At 38.4% G+C, this 20,208-nt stretch overlaps 1 protein-coding gene across 1 annotated transcript; it reads right to left on the reverse strand.

Annotated features, from left to right (window-relative positions):
- Nucleotides 1-7,664: 7,664 nt before the first annotated feature.
- LOC139730141 (ficolin-1-like) lies at nt 7,665-12,279 on the reverse strand. Its single transcript, XM_071641042.1, has 5 exons — nt 12,123-12,279; nt 11,362-11,510; nt 9,651-9,838; nt 8,538-8,617; nt 7,665-7,927 (listed from the first exon to the last, which is right to left on the reverse strand). The coding sequence occupies exons 1-5, from the start codon at nt 12,277-12,279 to the stop codon at nt 7,665-7,667; spliced, it is 837 nt and encodes a 278-aa protein (XP_071497143.1).
- Between the last annotated feature and the right edge of the window lie 7,929 nt (nt 12,280-20,208).

The raw sequence follows: 20,208 nt of genomic DNA on the forward strand, positions 1-20,208 counted from the left end.
CAGTTTTGCGAAATAAGTATAGCAGCGAACTAACAAGCTTGGAGAAGTTTAGTCAAATATCTAAGATTCCATATGTTTTTTTTTTATCCCTAGCACGAAACAATCATTTCAGTTGCAACGAAATTTTTTGCAAAGGAGTTGGGGGATACTTACGGATGTACTGCCTAAAAATTTTCTAATTGCTTTTGAAAAAAAAAAGATGAAAAACATAAATCATGATTTGCAAATTAGCATGATTACAAACCTTAAGAGCCATTCCCCATAAAAGTGAAGTACTCTTCAACATGTTATTTCTGCGATTCATTTTCTTTATTTCTTAGAAATGAAATGACCTTACCAATACTTACTTGTAAGTCACTAGAAATCATGACAGACGATGACGTCATCAACGCCTCGTTCTCTCTCAGTGAACTGGAGGAGACATCGCCGTGACTCGTGTGACACGAAAGACCAAAAGAACGGCTTGCGATCTCACCAAGAAGGCGACTCCATTTTTCTTCTTCCGAGATGTCTGCAAAGAAGGTGTCAACCTTTTTTTTTTCCCCGGAAGTCGCGGACACGTCGTCGTCGCGACGTCTTCTCAGTTGCGGAGACATCTCCACATTGTCGCCGGTGGGTCGCTGTGAGTCTCCGCAAGGTTGCTGAGACGTCGCTGAGACATCTCGGAGAAAAACTATAATTAGTCTCATATGCAACTTATGAATAAAAAATCTCAAAAAAAAAATGAGCATGTTCAATTTTTAAGCGACCCCCAGAAATCCGGCCATAGGCTTCAGGAGACATCACCGCAACCAACGAGACGTGAGAAGCCACTAGGGCCCCATTTCATTAATAAAAAAAAAGTTGCCTTGATGTCAACTCTTGGCTGAAATGGCGGTTGCCATGGTAACAACAAGAATCCAGCTTCCTGAATGGCTGTTGCTACGGGAAGTTGCTATTCTAGCAAGAGTTGCTATCCTAACATCTTTTATGAAATGGGGCCCAGGTTGCCACCTAATCTCCAAGCCAATAATACCCACTTTTGAGACTGACATGTTTGTTTGTTTTTTATGAAAACACGCGAACTTCAAAATCTTCTATTTTATCTGTATTTTGAAAACATATTTTATCATTTTATCTTATTGACAGTAATACACTTCCGGATATTTCAAATTGTTCCATTGTTTAATTCATATTTTACTCATTACTTAAAAAATTGTAAAAAAGAGAAACACTCTGATATAATGCTGTACCATAAAGAAATCCCCAGACAAACTGCCGTGTCCAAGAATTACGCATTATTCTTCATGAGTGTGCATGTTAACATGAGTACGCAGACATTGTCATCACCGGGAGAAATTATTTGTAAGTCATCAGCAGAACTTTGATAATGTACTAATATAAAATTACAGAGACATTGTACAAATTTGGACAAATTAAGATCATACATTTGAAGGGAAAACCCTTGCTTTCTGCGTTCTATTTTGTTGTTTGGAGGTGATATGTTTAGAGTAATAAACCACGGTGATCAATCTAAATCTCTATTGCTAAATTATTGTGGAGCTCTCATTTCACCAGTTTTTATCCCGTTAGCGCAGTAGGAAGATGATGTATCGAGGTACCTCCGATTGTCTCTTTATATACTTGAGTCGATATTTTTTTTTTCTGGCATCGAAATTCAGAGCAGCGCAGTCTTAAAAACTTGCGGATACTGAGTATCCGAGAATATTTTTGGGGAGGAAATGAATCTAGGAAATCTGTGGGCTTGTGCGAGTTTTCAAGAGGGGAAATAAATGACGCTAATATGACGACCTTTCTTCACCAAAAAAGTGTGTGTGTGTGGGGGGGGGGGGGGGGACTGCCTACTCGTTCCTCATATAAGTTTGTGTTCGCTAACATCTGAAACTGAAAATTAATGACAATTTAGGCAATGGCAGCAAAAACAATCGCGCCTAATATCAATGCCAGATGTGACCTCCAAAGTCAAGATTCAAGATTCAAACTTATTTTCATTTCCATCAAATAAACAAAGAAATTATGTACAATGTACAAGCAGCTCATATTTGTAATAATTGCAAATTTACATGATTTGGGTAACAAAGTACATATGAAAATGAGTAAGAAATGAAGAAAACAAACCAAATTGGCAGCATATCGAAATTTTGCGACGATGCCATTTCTGGCGCTTGACTGCAATGTCCTTATAGAATGATACGCTGTTGTCACTCCGGCGTGAAATGTCAATCATAATATGACCTTCCAGAGAAACAATATTCCACATTATTGTGTGTGTGTGTGTGTGTGTGTGTGTGTGTGTGTGTGTGTGTGTGTGTGTGTGTGTGTGTGTGTATGCATTTTTTCCTTTATGGTTGGTTTACTTATTTGTGTGTGTGTGTGTGTGTAAGGGGGGGGGGGTGTACTTTGTGCATGTATCATAGAACTGAAAACTTAAACAACAGCGTTAACAATGCAAAGGTCATTAATACATAGATTGAGAGAGAGAGAGAGATAAAGAAAGAGAGGCAGATAAAGGGAAATATAAGTGTATATAATTGTACATAGAGAGAGAGAGAGTGAGAAAGAGAGCGAGAAGGATAACGAGAGAGAGGCTTTGCAACCTGCTAATTGTTTGGATATCTTGTGTGTGTTTCCCCTCTGAAGAAACAAAGTAATTATTGAATTTTCATCTTCTTTCGGCCATCTCCCCTTGCCTCGGGGACCAGAGGGAATGTTCACCACTCCCTTCCCCCCCCCCCCCTTTCTGTCCGGGAAGTTATCTAATTGCGCCTTTAGTGGAGGAGTCTCTCCAATCAATGCCAATGCCAATCAACTTCACAGTACTCATCTAATCATGCGACCTGTACGGGTTATAGCAAGACAAAAGAACGAATTTGATGATTGTTATAGGCAAAGGCATCTTTGCACGCGTCCCTATATCCCCATTTCAGACATGATTTGTTTCTCAATATTTTCATATTTTTCACATTTCAACGGTTTCTTTTTTTTTATTATATTGTGCCTCGAAAGTCTTTGACCTTCCATTAAATGTATGAATTATGAGTTATTTGTTTCCGATCAGTTCAAATCTGTAATGCAGCTTCCTTCTTTTATCGAGGAAGCAAAAGACCTGAGGGCTTCTCCATGTCCTTTTTGCCTCATTGGCCCGAATTCACGAAGGTGGTACAAATGAAACCATGGTTTAAACCACAAAAACCGTGGAGCTCCAAGTGTCGCGTGGAATATTTCTTTACGAAATCAGTCATTTCGTCCATGAAATGATTATTTTGTAACGAAATATCAACATTTTTCAAATAAATGTATATTTCGTCCACGAAATGATAATTTAGTAAACAAAACTGTCATTTTGTCGACAAAATTATCAATTTCGTAACGAAATATTTCGTCCGACGCTTGGCGCTCCATGGTTTTTGTCCATGGTTGAAACCATGGTTTCATTTGTACCACCTTCTTGAATTCGGGCCCTGGTGTCTCCTGGGTTTTCTTTTTCCTCTTGCATATATCCCTCATGATTTTATACATTTTTGTTATTCGTGTTAATACCATCAAATTGACTACCATTATTATCATTAAAGAAGTAGTTAAAGTATCATTATTACCGGTTGCAGTTCATTATCCCGGAAAAAGGAATAAGGTTCACTATTCCGAAGGTTCGTTAATTCAAAATTGAAATAAGGTTCTGTATTCCGAAGGTTCGTTGATGCGAAAATGGCATAAAGTTTATTATTTCGAATCTTCCTTAATCCAAAACATGATTAATGAATGAGGTTCACTATTCCGAAGGCTCGTAATCTGAAAACGAAAATAAGGTTCGTTATTACGTATCTTCTTTTCATTTTAGGATTAACGAACCTTATTTCATTTCCGCACATCACACATAATTATGGTGGGCACTTTTATGGTTGTTATCAATATCTTTATTACTATGATAGTTGCTAGTGAAGTTTTACATTAATGTCACCTTCCACGTCCCTAAACTTATAAAGACTTATCCTCTAAAGAAATAAAGGGGGAGAATGTAGTGTCATTTTATGCTTACTTCGGGTAAACATTCATTTACACATTGATTACTGGATCCAGGTAAAACCTATGGACAGTCGATTGAGAATGCATAGATACCGTCGGGAAAAGGTTAATAAAGAACACAACAAAGCGATCATGAAACAGTCCATAATTTGTTGTATAATTTTGTAACCATTACAACTCTACACCTCTGTCAAGATATATAAGATATGCACATAAGAAACATGTTAAAAGTTATCTACTATTCAGAACTACATTGAAATTATGCTTACGCCTCCACTCATGAAATTGAGTTACTGGGAAAAGAAGGAATAGAAGAAGAAGAAGATGATGAATATTAGAGCACACATGCATGACTTGTCCCACCCCTAGTAGACGAAAAAAAAAGTCATTGCTTCAAATTGTCTTCACAACCCTGCAGATTGATCTGTCAGCAACCGACCCGATTACCGTATAACTCCGGAACGTATTTTCTTTTCCTTCCTTCTTTCTTTTTTCCTTTCTTTCCTGGGCCCTGGATAATTTCCAGGCATGATTCATCTTCCTCCTAGAGTTCGTTCTTCTAAAATTAGTCCAACTTTGGAACCACTATTCGAGCCAGCGTCGCGATTCCTCTCAAAAAAGTCAAGACGGAGGATGTTCAAAGGGGTAAACAAGCCCGAAGGATTACGTAAAATTAACGTTTCCTCGACGTCCCACGATGACTTGGAAGCCCTCAACTCTCATACTTTCTCTATAGTACATGTACATACTCGCTTGGAACGTTCGTGTTTGCCAATGAAGATTTCATGTGACCCCCTAACAACTGTTCTAAAATGAAAGTATAGAATTTCAATGAAAATTCTCATAGCCCTATCTCCTTCCGACACGGCTGAAGTTGTAATCACCGTGAGAGGAAGATCAGTCGTTTTGCAAAACCGTCTGCTCAATAAAGTAGCTATTATTAAATCCAATGTAGCATGAGCAATGGTCTCTTCGAAGGAAATTGTCTTGAAACACTTCTACTGGAAATCTCCGTGTTGGAAAGCGTAGATTTTCTCTTGCAACTGCTTTCTGGTTGCTATTGGTTTTGATTTCACCCACGTCGATATTCGTCGTTTAAACAAAATTTCGATGACTTTTTTAGTAAAGTTGCAGGACGTATATTCAAAGACTTCTTTGTTGTTGATAATTTGTCAAAGCTTTAATAGAAATCAGCTCTTGATTTTTTTCAGGATCAGTTTGTTAGCAATGATCAAGTCTTCATGGGTTTGCACCCATTACATTTCTGCTCTGTTACGAGTGAAAGCACAGCTGTTGCACGTATCATTTTGCTAATGCTATTTTATATCTCCAACACAGGCGAAATTACAACCAAAATGATACAAAGTGGTTCTTGTCAATTGTTTATTTTATGACCAAGTAGAGCGTACGGAAATGCATAGGTTAAAGGATGAACATGTACATGAATGATTTGCACGTAAATAGCTGGCTAATCTACAGTCTTACAGGCCTACAATTATATAGAAAAAACACTCGATTAGATCGGGAAGGAAAAAGAACAATAACAACAGAGTGATGTTGTACAATAAGGTTGGGTTATTTATATAATTCAAGAAGATTTCACAAACATTTACATCCTCCCCATCTCCCCCTCTCTCTTTTCTGTGGATTTTCACTTTAATGACAGTTTTCTAGGAAATGCAATATGCCATCTCTTTATTATTGAAAACCAAAGTATCACTGAAGAATGCTTTCGCAAAGAGGACGGCTTGTCAAAATATTCACTCACTTTGGACTGAAAAAATAATGTCACACTATAAATTGACGAGAAACCAACTCATTCAGACAATGTCAGAGTGGGAGTCTAAACTGGGTCCAAGTTGGCATCCACGAGACGAATTGAATTAAATCATTAAAGTAAAGTAATTATGTAAAATTCATCAGAACTGCACCTGAAGTAAGGCGAGTTTATCATGTTTCTCGAAACAGTGATATGAGTAGTAACAACATTGTATGCACATTGGATAATGCGAAGATATCACCGCTTCACAGTTCTCTCATTGACCATGTTGACTTGCGCAGAAATCTTCACTATCTCTTCTTTTTTTTTTAATTTGACGTGGAATCGAAAAGAACTTGAACCCTTCCTTCAAATTAATGTCTATAATATGGAGAAAAGAAATGTGTAGGACCATCGACAAATAACAGTATGATTTAATAATTTTCATGTTTACTAATCAGTGAATGATTTGTGAGTCAATAACATCATCTTTCATGCTACATATGCATTGACTCACATTCTTTTCTGGTAACAATAGTAACGTCACATGAATATAATAATCATCATAATGTCACAGATTATTAACTACAGAAAAAAAGACTTGCTGTATATAGGCAACAACCACGGATATTCAAATCACTGAACAGTTATTATACTAAATAGAAAACAAATTTCTTAAGGCTCTGAAAGTTCCGAAAAGGGCACAATCACCCTTATTCCACACCATAAGCTGTGATTTAGTCAATTATATGTGTCAACCAAGATTATCTCTTGTATTTTTGTACTCTTTTAATGATAAAAAATGGATGCACCAGTGACATTTCACGAGTAAAATGTGAATATGCAAACCTATCGATTGCAACTGATTAACAAATTGCCCTTCATCGACGTAAATAAGCACTGAACACTAAACACTGATCAATCCAGTGCTTATTTAAGTCAATGTGTTTAAGGGCATTTGTAGGGCAATTTGTTAATCAGTTGCAAGAAAAACAACTCAACGGAAGACTTTCATGAATTTGAAACCTATCGATGGGTCACCATTGGTCTTCCCTACCTTCGGTTTACAGTCTCTATTAACCTCATTGCGAAGAGTTTCCCTTAAAAGTTTTCAGTTTATCTTTCACTGGTAATTATCCCTCAGAATGTGGGTAACAAAGAGGCATCTCTGTAATCTAGTCTGTATTGTCTTCAACATTTTCTTGCAAGAGACTTTGTATTATGTGTACAAAGCTATAGAGTTTTCTATGCCAGTTGACACTTTAACCACATAAAGGGTTAAGACATCGCTTTATCATCAGTCACAAAGCATTTTACAGGAAGAAAATATCTTAGGTAATTGTGATGTAATTAATTGAAGCCCCCAAATTACGAAATATTCAGTTACATCCTGTTTAGTATATGTAAGGACTTCGATAGCTGTACCCGATTTTACATGGTATTTGTACAACTTTAGATAAAAATTGCTGATAGGCATGGTAGATAAGAATGAAAGTGATAACTAGATTGATATCAACCCGTTGAGGACGGGCTGATTTTGCTACAACACGCATTTCCCCTACACACTTGCGCGAGTTAATATAAATATGCGGATACTTGCGTGACTGGGATTACTGTTTTAAAACATATCCCTGAATAGTCATGTATATTACATAATGATTCTTCTTATCAACGACTTTATTGTGTGAAAGTTTCCAATTATGGTATGTATCTATTTTTTTTTTTTTAAATCCGGCTACGACACTCAAGCGACGAACGCTGAGGACCTGGTCTGCCTCTTCATTACGTAATATTGAATACAAATGAGATAACACGCAATCACTAAATATCGTCTTTGGAAAGTACTTTCTGTTCATAGACATAATCAAAGCCATGGGCTCCTTTATACTAGCGGTCGGATCTTCATCTCGACGTAGGGGTAATAAACCCTCCTCCCGTGCTGCCCCCAGGCAACTCCAGCGGGCCGCCTTCCGGCGCCAGTACCCATGAAGCGGTAAGCCATGTTCAGGTTGGAATCGAAGCAGTTGTTGCCGCGGTACCACCAGCCGCCGCCGTGTTGACGCGCGCAGTTCGTCCCTGGCACGCGGTCGTTATCGCGGTCAAACGTTGAAAAGGGCGCATTGCTGTGTTGCTGTAGCCCGTTACCTACAACACGATCATAGGATGAAAAATAAAAACCTAAATCAATTGTCATGCTGGTTTCAATCATTCTAATGTGTTATAAACATATCAAAATAAAATGAAGCTTATCCAAACATGGTTAGAAGCCTTGAGTGTTAAATACATTTAGTCATGGGTTTAAGGCGTGGTATACCAAAATAAAATAGGCGGTGAGTCGGTAGCGCGTCTGCCTCCGACCCAAGACGACCCGGGTTCGAACCCGAGTCTGAACTGAGCAATGTTGTGTGTAATCATACCGTCCCCTCTAGCAAGAGGCAAAACACTCTGTCCCTCAGATAGGATATAAAATGGAGGTCCCGTGTGTGAGAGAGTCACAGCTCATGTACGTAAAAGATCCCGCTTCATTCATTCATCGCAAAGAGCAGGATGGTCCTGCCTCACATCAAACACCGGATCCCATGGAAGACCAGCTTAGCATAGCTGAATATGGGCTATCCAGCTATCTTCTCAGATGGAAAACAAACAAACAAACAAACAAACAAACAAACAGACGTTTTCATAGATTAACGGCTATATCATGCACGTATTTGCTCGTGACTCGAGCTGGAAGTTTCAGACTGACATTTCAACTTACCTCCATTTGAATTTGGGTCCATCTCAGTCACTTTCATGGTGTAATTCTGACTTTCATCACTCAGAGTAAATGTCCAGTACCTGAAAACCAACAACACACACCAATGATAATGAGGGAATTTTAAGGAAAGCATCCTGTTAATACAGTATAGTCTACAATGTTCCGCATATGTCTCATAGAATTTTTAAAATTGTTAAATATTTTATTTTTGGTTATCATCAATCATGCAAACCTGATGTTTTGTGTATGATGTTATGTAGTTTTATTGGAGCAGAGGCAAACCAGCCGTCATAGTAATTTTTATAAAGTTTTGATTGTTTTGACAAATGTGGAATATGTTCTTATCTTGCATGATATATTATATCGGATAATGCTCAACTTATTGATTTGCTTAATTATGATATTTTCCCACTCAATTCTATCACACGTGCAAATGCTTTACTCTGTAACCGTCTGAATGTTTGAATTTGTATGTATATATTTTATGTAATATTAAATGCAATTTAGCCCTCGGGCTACGAGATGTGATATGAATAAATAAACCTTTCAATTCAAAAATAATATAATTTCTAAAAGCGTGTAAGAGGAAACAAATGTCTTGTGCCAAATTGAGACCTCTGACATTTTCAACCAAGATGTATTTACAACAAATAGTTATGAAAAGTTCTTAATTTATAATTATGTACATTTACAGTGCATTGTTTGTTTTCTCACCTTGCTTTTATGCTTTTCTCCGTTTGGTTCATGTTTGTAAGCGAAAGTTTATAAACGAACAACGTTGCGATTGTGCAGCTGGAAGTATGTGATTGAATTGATGGGGGCGTTTTCCTTGTTTGAGGGTTGGTATTGGATATGCACTTGATTGTTTGCTTAGCTTGTTTATTCTTAACAGAAATAAGCTTTCTCCATAACCAATGATATTTATGTTCCTTTCTGGTGTCCGAATAAACTCTCGCACAGACAGACAAGTCAGAACGAACAAAGACTGACAATTTTCACGCCCTACCTCTAATGACACACTGCGAGTAGACCTACATTTTTCTTCTTCTGTTTTCCTATTACATCCATGTCTGAAAATAAACCTGCAACCTTCTGATGTCAGTCTTGACTTACTTTGTGAAGGTCTCGGTCCACTGGGAGTCCCTCAGTTCGATCCTCAGCTCGTGTCTCCGCTGCATGGAGATGCGATAGATCCAGTCCAGCCCAAGGAAGAACTCCCCCTGCAGGTTGCCGAACCCCTTGACGTAATCGTTCCAGGGTCGGTTGAAGTTCTCCCTCCCTCCCCATCGCCGTTGGATGACCTGTATCAGTGGTGGGGGCGCAAAGGGATCATCAGAGTCTAAACTCCGAAGCTTAAAAGTACTGAACGATGATCACAACTGGTTAGCAAAAAAAAAAAAAAAAAAAAAATGACACTGAATCTCATTTATGAATCAAAGTTGTGTCAATGACGTTCTTAACAAGAAATGGAATTAAACTTTTAAGAGCGTCAATAATGATAAATAATAACTTGTCAACAAGAGTGACTGGCACATTGAGGAATGTATTATGTATATGCAACAAACTGTGACCAGGCGTATCTCGCATTGAACAATTGGTGATTTGACTAAGGTGCATTGGGCAGCACGCGTTTGACACAAGTCATTGCAAGTGGCATTGGGTTGGAAATTAATTTTAACCCTCGGCCCAAACTAATGATTAGGACGACCACAATGGTAGTCAATATAGGACAAATCGATTTGGCAATGCCACTGATTTTGACGATTCCAACGATGACAGTCATTGACATAATGTTGATAATGATGGTGACGGGAATGACGACTGTGATGTCAATGATGCCAATGACCAGCGAGGTGTGTGTGTATGTATGTGTGTGTGTGTGTGTGTGTGTGTGTGTGTATGTGTGTGTGTGTGCGTGTGTGTGTGTGTGTGTGTGTGTGTGTGAGGGGAGGAGGGGGTACCTATCTAGTAATGACAATGGTAATGGGGATAAGGTTAGTGCCACTTGTGATGGGTGATAGGAATGATGATGATGAAGATGGTGGTGGTGATGATGATGATGAGGAGGAAGTTGTACAATAATGTAGTGATGTGATGATGACAACGATTACAACAGTCAAAATGCTGACAATAAAAGCGTTTTACGTTTGTACAGTTTTATAAACATTATGCTAACCTGTTCGATTATGCGCTGAAAGATTTCACTCAACACGACACTACTGCAGCAGATACGTGACCACTCTGTCGGTCGTTTTGAAACTCTTTGATTCCCAAAGCATCATCGCCACTGGTCATGATTAATCACCATATTACAGCACAAGATCCTCGCTACCGACATCTCGCTCCTTACGGTCCCCGTGGCCATTTCATCCGAAAGTTCATCTCATGAATAAACCTTGTTGCGTAAAAGTGCTATTTCAAAACAACCTGATCTGTTAGAAAACTACTGGCTGTCCGACACTCAAATAAAGCAGTCGTGTACGATTTCTTGTCTCGAAGTAATTTACTTACAAACGCACACACACACACACACAAATGTGTGACAGTTATGGTATTGATTGAAAGCTGTAAGATATGTATTCGTAAGGATAACGATGATCATGGTTACACTGAAGAGTATGGGGACTGTAGTCTTCATGGTAAGGGATCGGTGACTGTGTTGACGAATCTGTTTTTATGAATGAACGTCCTGTTTTTTTTGTGTGTGTTTGTTTGTTTTTAAGACTCAGTTTCTAAGTGATCATCTGACTATAGACATATTCAGATAATTATAAACATGGTCATTTCTGTTCTATCTGGGGTAAAAGGTGAAAGGTCAACTCACCGTCCATCCTCCCCCATCCTGCTGTTGCTCGCAGTAGACGTCCTTCCGGCCGCACTTGTCGATGTCCGACACGAAGATGGTGTAGACCGCGTCACGCCCTCCTCCGAACTCCCGGACGTCGTAGCAGGTCTTTGGCAAGGGAAGAGGCGCTTGGTGACGAGAAAATTCATCATAAAACATGAATTTGCTAATCCAGCAAAGATTGATAATGGTAAGTCAGCAATTAAGAATGCAGAAGGTCAGGTGTCGCCGCATTTCATGGAAAGAACTTTTATAAACTCTCCTGCCATCAATGTTTCAAGGTTTGTCACTACATGACATGCACGTAAGAACAAAATTCATATCAACAACCATAACAAAAATATGACAAATTCTTTCTAGCGAATGCTAAAGCTATGGATACGTTTTTCCTATAGAGACATGGACTCATGTATAGATATGCGATTGACCCTGATGAAAGAATTGGCCACTATTTTACAACCAGACGAAAATTTGAATACCAGTATATATAATTAAATGTGCACTGTCTTTTCAGTCACGTGTTTATTACATTCACCATATTTAAAGCTAACATCTAAAATTATGCATTTGGTGGCATTGCAGATCTGTTCCTTGTAGATACAACATCAAAGCAAGAACAAAGTCCTAGCAACAACAACAACAACGATAAGAAATTCTATTCTTGCCACTTTGTTTCTTGTTTGATTGTTGTTGATGTTGTGTTCTGTATGGTTATTTGTTTCACAACTGCATGAACTCACTTGTTCCACTGATCCCACCGAATCCGCTGATACCGCAGCACGGGTCGTCTTCGAGGGATTCCACCAGCCTGTTGCCGAGTGGCCACAACCCGTCGCACCCCGCCGCCAGTAGCATCAACAGGAACAGTGCTCCGGCAGTCTGAGGGCCTACCACCATTTTGTTTCTTGTTTGCTTAATGGTAAGCAAACAGAAGCAGTTTGGCAGGTTGGAAGACGTAATGATATACCCTTCCTGATACTTGTTCTATCGGTAGTTTGTCAAAAGACTCTACAAAACTTGTACTCACTTAACTTTCAGTGACGCAACGTTCTGCGAGATCCTTATGATTGCGCGTAAGCTCGATACGCATACACAGCTTTCCTTTTCGCTCCCTCCGTTTCTGTTTCTCTATATTTCTGTTTCTGTTTGAGCTAAAAGGGTAATTGCTGCTGATTATTATGAATGGCATAAGCGAAACACGAACGGGTGGAAGGAGCGAATCAAAGTGCCGTCTATCATTAACCGCTCTACCTAATTTTGTGCCCGGGGTAAATGTGGGTGCTGAGTCCCGCATAGGCTTGGGTCTGTGAGAATCGCTGCACTATACTTCAGAGCTGTCGCGCTGATAATAGGAACTAATTAATCTACTACCTGCTTGTAATTGTACTGATGTCATCACTTGTCTGGGTAAATATTTTCCCCTTGACAGACAATTCAGGCCAAAACAATGAGCACCGTTCTAATTAGTATTGATGATGTGCACTTCACACATGTCACAATTCGCGTTGCGGTTTGATTTCAGGTCATTGACCTTGCGGAGTTTGTTGAAGTCTTTTTTGTCTCAAAGAAGAACAAAGAAAAAAAAATGAAAAGAATTCTGAGTCATGTATGAAATTATGTCGAAGAAAAGAAATCAAACAAAGAAACAAACAAAGTAGATGTTCGAGTGCATACCCCCCCTCCCCCGATTTGTATTATGGATGAGTGTAGATACTGAAATTAATAAAATATATTGTACATGACATACTAAAGATGACTTTAACAGATTGATTGTAAGATTTATGTTGATTAACTAAGGTATGGCTAAATATTAATATTCCTTTATAATATATGAATAAGTCTTGCTAAGTATCGAAAATTTCAATTTTTATGATTTACTAAATTCTTTCAAAAACCTATCGGAAATAGATGCAATGACTACAACAAGAACTTTTCTAAAAATTATTATAACAACGATTAAAAAAAAAAATATGACTAGCTTTTCTCATAACATTAACTTATCTATTTCGGCAGCAAAAGAAAAGAATCAAATCCGTCAAAAGATGATGACTCAAACTTTTAGAAAAATAGCAAGCAAATCCCCAAATTTCTTTAAGAGCATGTCAGCATATTTTGTGCAAAGAAAGACGTAAAATCAAGTTAGAAGTTAAAGAGAGAGAGAGAGAGAGAGAGAGAGAGAGAGAGAGAGAGAGAGAGAGAGAAGCTGCACAGGTAACTGTCAGATGCTCACAAATACTTAGTATCGTGTGGATTAGCGCCCTCTTTTGGTTGGTTCTTGTCGCATTCGTAGGACGTAATGCCCATTATTTCACTGATCTCCACCACCGGGAAGGTCATTTTCGTTACGATGCCTTTTAATAATTATACTGCACATGCAAATATTTCGCGGTGTTTCATCTTTGCGAATTTCGCGAGTCGGTTGCTACTGACGATTTTATCTTGCCAAAATTTTATTTCCGATCTCAACATATACGTGAGGTGCAAGTGTATAATTATTGTCAGTTTACTGTTGTACTCCACAATTGCGAATTTAACCACTAGCGATAATTATTGTCAAGAACTTGCGACTCCCGAAAATATCAGACCAGCTAACCAACAGCGTTTTAATATCTGTTAAAATGAATGTGCGCACGCACCTCTCTCTCTCTTTCTAAACCTCTCAGTTCACTCATGCAGTCCGTATGTGTTCTCAATGGAGAGACTTACGCTACCGACAACGAATCCCCTCCCAAATTCTATTGTCTTGTAGAACGGGTGAGCTTGGATTTGAAAAAAGTGTGTTTATGTGTGTGTGTGTGTGTGTGTGTGTGTGTGTGTGTGTGTGTGTGTGTGTGTGTGTGTATGTGTATGCGTGTGCATGTATGTGCTTGTGTGTAATAATTGCTTTGTTTGAATGATGCAAAGTTAACGTTAATATATATTTTTTTCTTTTAATTTTAAAAGAGTGAATAAGCGTATCCCGGTTTAAAAGAATACCAACAACGATAACATTATTTCATCATAAAGAAAACCCTTTTATAGTTATGAAAAAGATGATAAAGATTGTAGTAATGTCAATGATACTAATGTTACCACGGATTGGTGACAAGGATTTATATAATGCTGTAATGATTATGAATAAAAATTCAAATAGTTAAGAAATTGGGCAAGAAAGCAGGAAAAAAGAGACTTCGAACGAAACTGAAGTTCATGTAACAGATATCAAGCCAATCTGTAAGGTGTAATAGAGTACAATGAATCTGTCTGTATTAATTAAAATCAAGTTGATCTAAACAAGCAAGTAAAATCAGCCCAAATGACAAAATAAAGAAAAAAAACCAACCCTACATCAACACAATCATTGTCATCATCGTTGTTGTCATCATCGTCGCCATCCTCCTCCTCATCATCCCCCTCATCATCATCATCATCGTCATCATCATCATCATCATCGTCGTCGTCATCATTATCGTCATTATCATCATCATCGTCGTCGTCATCATCACCGTCATTGTCATAAATAATCATCACCATGATATTCATTTTTATCATCATCATCATCATCATCATCAACATCATCGTCATCATCGCCATCACCAACATCGTCTTCATCGTCATCATCACCGTCATCATTATCATCGTCGTCGCCATCGCCATCGTCATCATCTTCATCGTCATCATCGTCGTCGTTATCCTCATCCTCATCCTCATCGTTATCAGCAGCAACCAAATTAAGCCACACAACAGAGACGAACTGTTGGCCATGACTGTCAGTAGGACCTTAATCTGCCGCCAGCGAAATTATCTACTCGAGCTGTGCAGCTGTTAAAAGCCGAGTCCATCAAAACGTCGCCAGTGCAACCGCGGCTGGGATAAAGAGAGGCTTCAGACCCCCTGCAAGATCACCTCATCGATAGTAATTGAGAGCGTCAAATCGCATCATTCAGTGTCAACAGTTGAGCTATATCTGGGACGCTTTCATCCATTTTAAGGAATATTCCTCCCCAGTGCGCAATAATGAAAACAACAGCTCGCAAAATTAGAACAGTGATTATAGGTATATCTGCGCGCGCTTTTAAAAGCTGTCTCCGAAACTATTGCAAGATAGATGAAGCTTTGAGGCGTGAAATGGATTGACCGGTTGAGTCGAGGGAATTAGGAGCCACGAATAATGATGTGATTGTGTGTATTCTGTGCCTGTGGGTGCTTGTGTGTGTGTGCGTATGTGTATATACATGCATATATACACACATATATAATGCGTGTGTGTGTATGTGTTAACCTAGTTTCCAGTTTTGGATCGGTTATGGAGGAAATAACTCCAGACGGAGTCCGATTGGTGATGCCACAATATAAAAACATATTCATTTTGATTGGTTTCTGTATATGGTGTTCCAGTTTTCGTGTGATTGTCACATTACTCTCTGCATAAAACGAACGAACAAACAAACAAACACACACACAATCATTCGTTATCAAATGCAAAGAGGAGATGGGGGTAACCAAAAAGCACAAAAACTTCATTTTTGAAAAGAAACCCAAACCATACACGACAACAAGAAAAACAAGAACAAGATTAACAACAACAACAACAGCAGCAGCAGCAGCAACAACAACAGCAACAACAACGACAACACGAAAAATCATAAGGCTGCATCACCGCCGAACAATAAGAATCGACAACAACAAAACAGCAGCAACAACAACAAATACAACAACAGCAGCAGCAACAACAACAGCAGCAGCAGCAGCAGCAGCAACAACAACAACACCAGCAACAACAACAACAACAACAATATGACAAATTGTAAGGATGCATCACCGCCGAACAATAAAGAAAAGAATCAAAAACATGCACCTTTATTAATTTTCTCAATTGCGATAGTGCGTGGTCTCCCTCTTTCCATAATCTCATCATCCACGTGGGTTTCCATGAATAAATGCATAAATACATGCATTTATATATATACTTATTCATAACCTTACAGAAAAAAATCATAGATAAAACTTTTCTTTTATTTTTCTATGATTTTGTAATGATTTATGGGGCAAACGTCATAAACAAAGTATCCCTGATATATTGCACCCTATAGGTATAGGGTAGTATTGCAATATGAAATTTTTAACATATCAAGTCCAAATAACACACATCTCATGAACAATTTTTCTGACTATTTAGCAAGATAAAAGTGAAGGAAGAAGGAGATTCCCGCAGTAGACCACCGTTTATATTAAAAACAAATATCAAACACATAGAACAAATAAATCATTTTAGCATAAAGCTATTCGAAAACAAAATACGATTATATCCCCCAAATGTGCTTTTATAACGATGACGACCCACTTATATAGATAATCGATAGAATATTAAGATTGTTTTCTTTTTTTTTTTGCCACTGTTCAATGCAATCTATTTTCCACAGAACATAACACAATATGGAACAATTACAAATGATCTTGAATTTAAAATATAATCATCATAATTGACTGTATGATGAAATTAGAGGTGATATTGTTGACTTGTATGTATGTATATATCCGGCTTGGTATATATAATTCCAAACCAAACTTATTGCATTATCCATGCTCTGTGGAAAAAAAAATGAAAGAGAGAGGAAAAGTTTGAGGCGTCCACTGAAAAGATGGTGGCATTAGAAGGGTTAAGATGCCAGAAAGTCTTTGCTCCTAGAACACCCTGCAGTGAGTAATAGCCGTGAGTACTCTCATGGGGTAATCCAAAATGGCTGATTAACCCAGTAAGTCCGACTTTTCCCCCCATTGTGCCTCTTCTGTCTGGAGCCGGGGTTTTAGTAGGAGTAAGTAGATTACTACAAAATTCCATGATGGAACTGTCCTGATATGCCCTTTCAGCTCTAAGCATAGGACTCGTTTGCAAACGCGTTTAGGAAAAACATTTCGTGGTAATCGAGTAATAATTGAATCATGCCTTCCTCAACGCGTTCCTCAATGGTATTTTCCAATCGAGTTGGCGTCGATTTTGGATGTCCATTTGCATTAGGCGCGATCTTGACCTCGACACAGCGCGTTTAAGAAGGAGTAACATAGCTTGACCTGGTATTCACTTCCGGCATCTTTCATACATTTGTGACTGACAAAGCATTTCGTATGTGATTAAACTGTTACATGGAAAGTCGTTTGCAGTTTCAGTGAATATATACTAATGTTTGTTGACTCTAAGCTCGTTGCGAAAAGGGATTCAGACGAGTTAGAGGTAAATATGAAAAAACCCTCACATCCGCAGTGATTTTCCCCAGCACCATAAGTAACACACGCCATCTCGACCAAACAAACGTCAACGACCCCTTCTTAGATGGAGAATATACTTGAATTATCCATGAACTATGGAAACCTCTAGAGGGTGGGGGAGGGAGGGGGGGGGGGGCACGACGGAAGAGCAGTTTTAGCTCTCAGCTGCAGAAGGCACATTCTGAACGGCAAATGCTTCTTTATGTCCCTGTTGAAATCAAAGTATGAGCATAAGAGATTATATCCTGCATCAGCCTTCCAATAGTCATAATGATAAAAGACATAATAGCAATCATATTTTCAATAGATTGGTATACGAATACTGGCTTTGACCGATGGCGATTTGTCTTTTTGTGTGTCTTTTGTTTCTTTTGTTTGCATCGTTGTTTTTCACTCCGATTTTTAAATGCATACAATGTAAAACATCTTGGACATTGATTTACAATCTCCTTGTTCTGTCTCCATTGATGTATTTCAAAGAATGCGAGATATCTACTGATAGTTCGCTAACGACTGTCCATCATTTAATGACCTTGTGTTACGGACTCTCCTATTATGCTTGTTTCCTGCAAAGTTGTCTACAATGAATATACTGTCTTGTCACGCTTGTCGTCAACTTTGTTTTCATCGTGTGTGTGTGTGTTTGCAGTGGAACAAGGACAGTATACTTTATGACGTTATTATCTTTATCCAAGCGATTTTCAAAAGCTCCACTGTCACAAATAACACACTTACAATATGCCGAATATAGTCTAAACAAAAATTAAACACGGAATTGATGAAACCATAGTGAACTCAGTTTGTTTCCTCGTGCAGTTACATTACATTGATCTTTGTAAGAAGTGTGAAGAGAGATTAACAAAAGATTGCTATGTAAACAGCCAATAAGACTACGTGTTGATTCTGCATGGAAGAGCGTTTAGATAGTAACTTAGGTCTATATGATACAAGTGCACATTACTAGTTACAGCCATCAGACACTAACCTTTTTTTTAAACTTCATCTGTTCATGGTGTAACGTTATGCACGGGACATAGGTTTGACCATCATTAGCAGGAAGATGACCATATGCCCTTTTATGTAGTGATATTGAGAAGTCAAACAAAATCTATTCAATAAAACGTCATGGAGATGATATAAATAATCTAGATAAGACTTGAGACTTGCTGTTGAGTATGATCCAATTGTGACGTCAGCACTTCATTTTAGTCACATGGTGTGACTTCTTCGATATTACCTCTTCTCAAAGTGATTTGAACGACATTCTTAAATCAATGTACGCATTTGTTAATGTAAAAATGATTGTATCATTGGCCACATTTCCAATTACTGCACTGATTTGTTTTCAGCCATATATCTTGCAATGAATGCTCGACCTGCAAACGCGAGAAGGTCAAAAGCTAGACGTAATACTGGACTTCTACGTTTCCTCCTTTTCTTTTCACGTTTACTATGACTGTGCATTAAAATGGAGTAATCCACACCGAATCCATACAGAAGTCAATTTGTGCATAAAGTCAGGTTGCGTATTGATATCGAACTGTTCACCCCGAGAACCAAAAAGTAGAGATTTGCCGAGGAAGAAATGAAAAGGGAGAAAGAGAGAGAGAGAGAGAGAGAGAGAGAGTCAGAGACAGACAGACAGATAGACAGACAGTCAGACAGACAGACAGACAGACAGACAGACAGACAGACAGACAGACAGACAGACCGACAGAGTAATACTTCGGCCGCCACGGATTTTCGCAGAAGCAAAATTGCCGAGAGCGATATCGGCAATCGATTCCTGGTTGATTGCATTGTTAAACCTATCCCGTGTTATCAAAATTTGTAGCAGTATATAGAATCATACACACCAGGGCCTACAGAATAGGGCAAGCTCCCACTCTTGGTTCTAGAAAGAAGTGAAAAGGAAACTTGAAAAGAAAACACAAAAGAAAGACGATATTGTACCATCAAAGGGGGGGGGGGGAGCTCCACCACCCCATCCCCTATTCCGGTGGGGTTCCCACACAGTTTAAAAAAAAAAAAAAACAACGAAAAACCGAAAAAAAAAGAAACAAACAAACACACAGAAAAACCCTGTAATAGCACGTAATAATGGTAATGATATGGCCTACCGGTATATAAACATCGAGCAATATGCCTGATGGTCAAAATTGTCATATCGCATCTCAACCTGTAAAAAAGATGTGAAGATTTTAATCGCAAAAGGAGTCAACTCTGCTCTTGCTAACTTGAAATATTTGTGATAAAAGCTTCTAAACAACCGAAAAGAAATAAGCGAGGTATCCCTGAAAATGATTCATGTTACTCCATCTGACGATGGACTCATAAAATGACGCTCAATTCGTTTCGCGAACAAACTCTCCATGTTTAAGAATGTGTTTTAAAAAAAGGGAAAATACACTATGCCAATCTAAGTAAAGGAGACCTTGTACTCGATAGTTCCACGGTTATTACTGTTGTCTCATTTCATTTCTGTGACTAAAACCTTCAAAGTTACACTCTTTGCATCCTTCGTCTTTAAATTTCCTTTTATCAGCGTAAAAAGTCAGCAAAATTATGATTGTTATCAGT

The sequence above is a fragment of the Diadema antillarum genome, unplaced genomic scaffold (genome assembly GCF_040938485.1).
Source record: "Diadema antillarum isolate AM-2024a unplaced genomic scaffold, OU_Dant_1.0 seq00000293_RagTag, whole genome shotgun sequence".
Lineage (NCBI taxonomy): Eukaryota > Metazoa > Echinodermata > Echinoidea > Diadematoida > Diadematidae > Diadema > Diadema antillarum.

Coding starts and splice junctions, on each gene's coding strand:
- LOC139730141 (XM_071641042.1), bottom strand. CDS start 12,279: ATGGTGGTAGGCCCTCAGACTGCCGGAGCACTGTTCCTGTTGATGCTA. Junction 8,618..9,650: donor TGGACCGAGACCTTCACAAA/GTAAGTCAAGAC, acceptor GTTGGTTTTCAG/GTACTGGACATTTACTCTGA. Junction 7,928..8,537: donor GGACCCAAATTCAAATGGAG/GTAAGTTGAAAT, acceptor ATCGTGTTGTAG/GTAACGGGCTACAGCAACAC.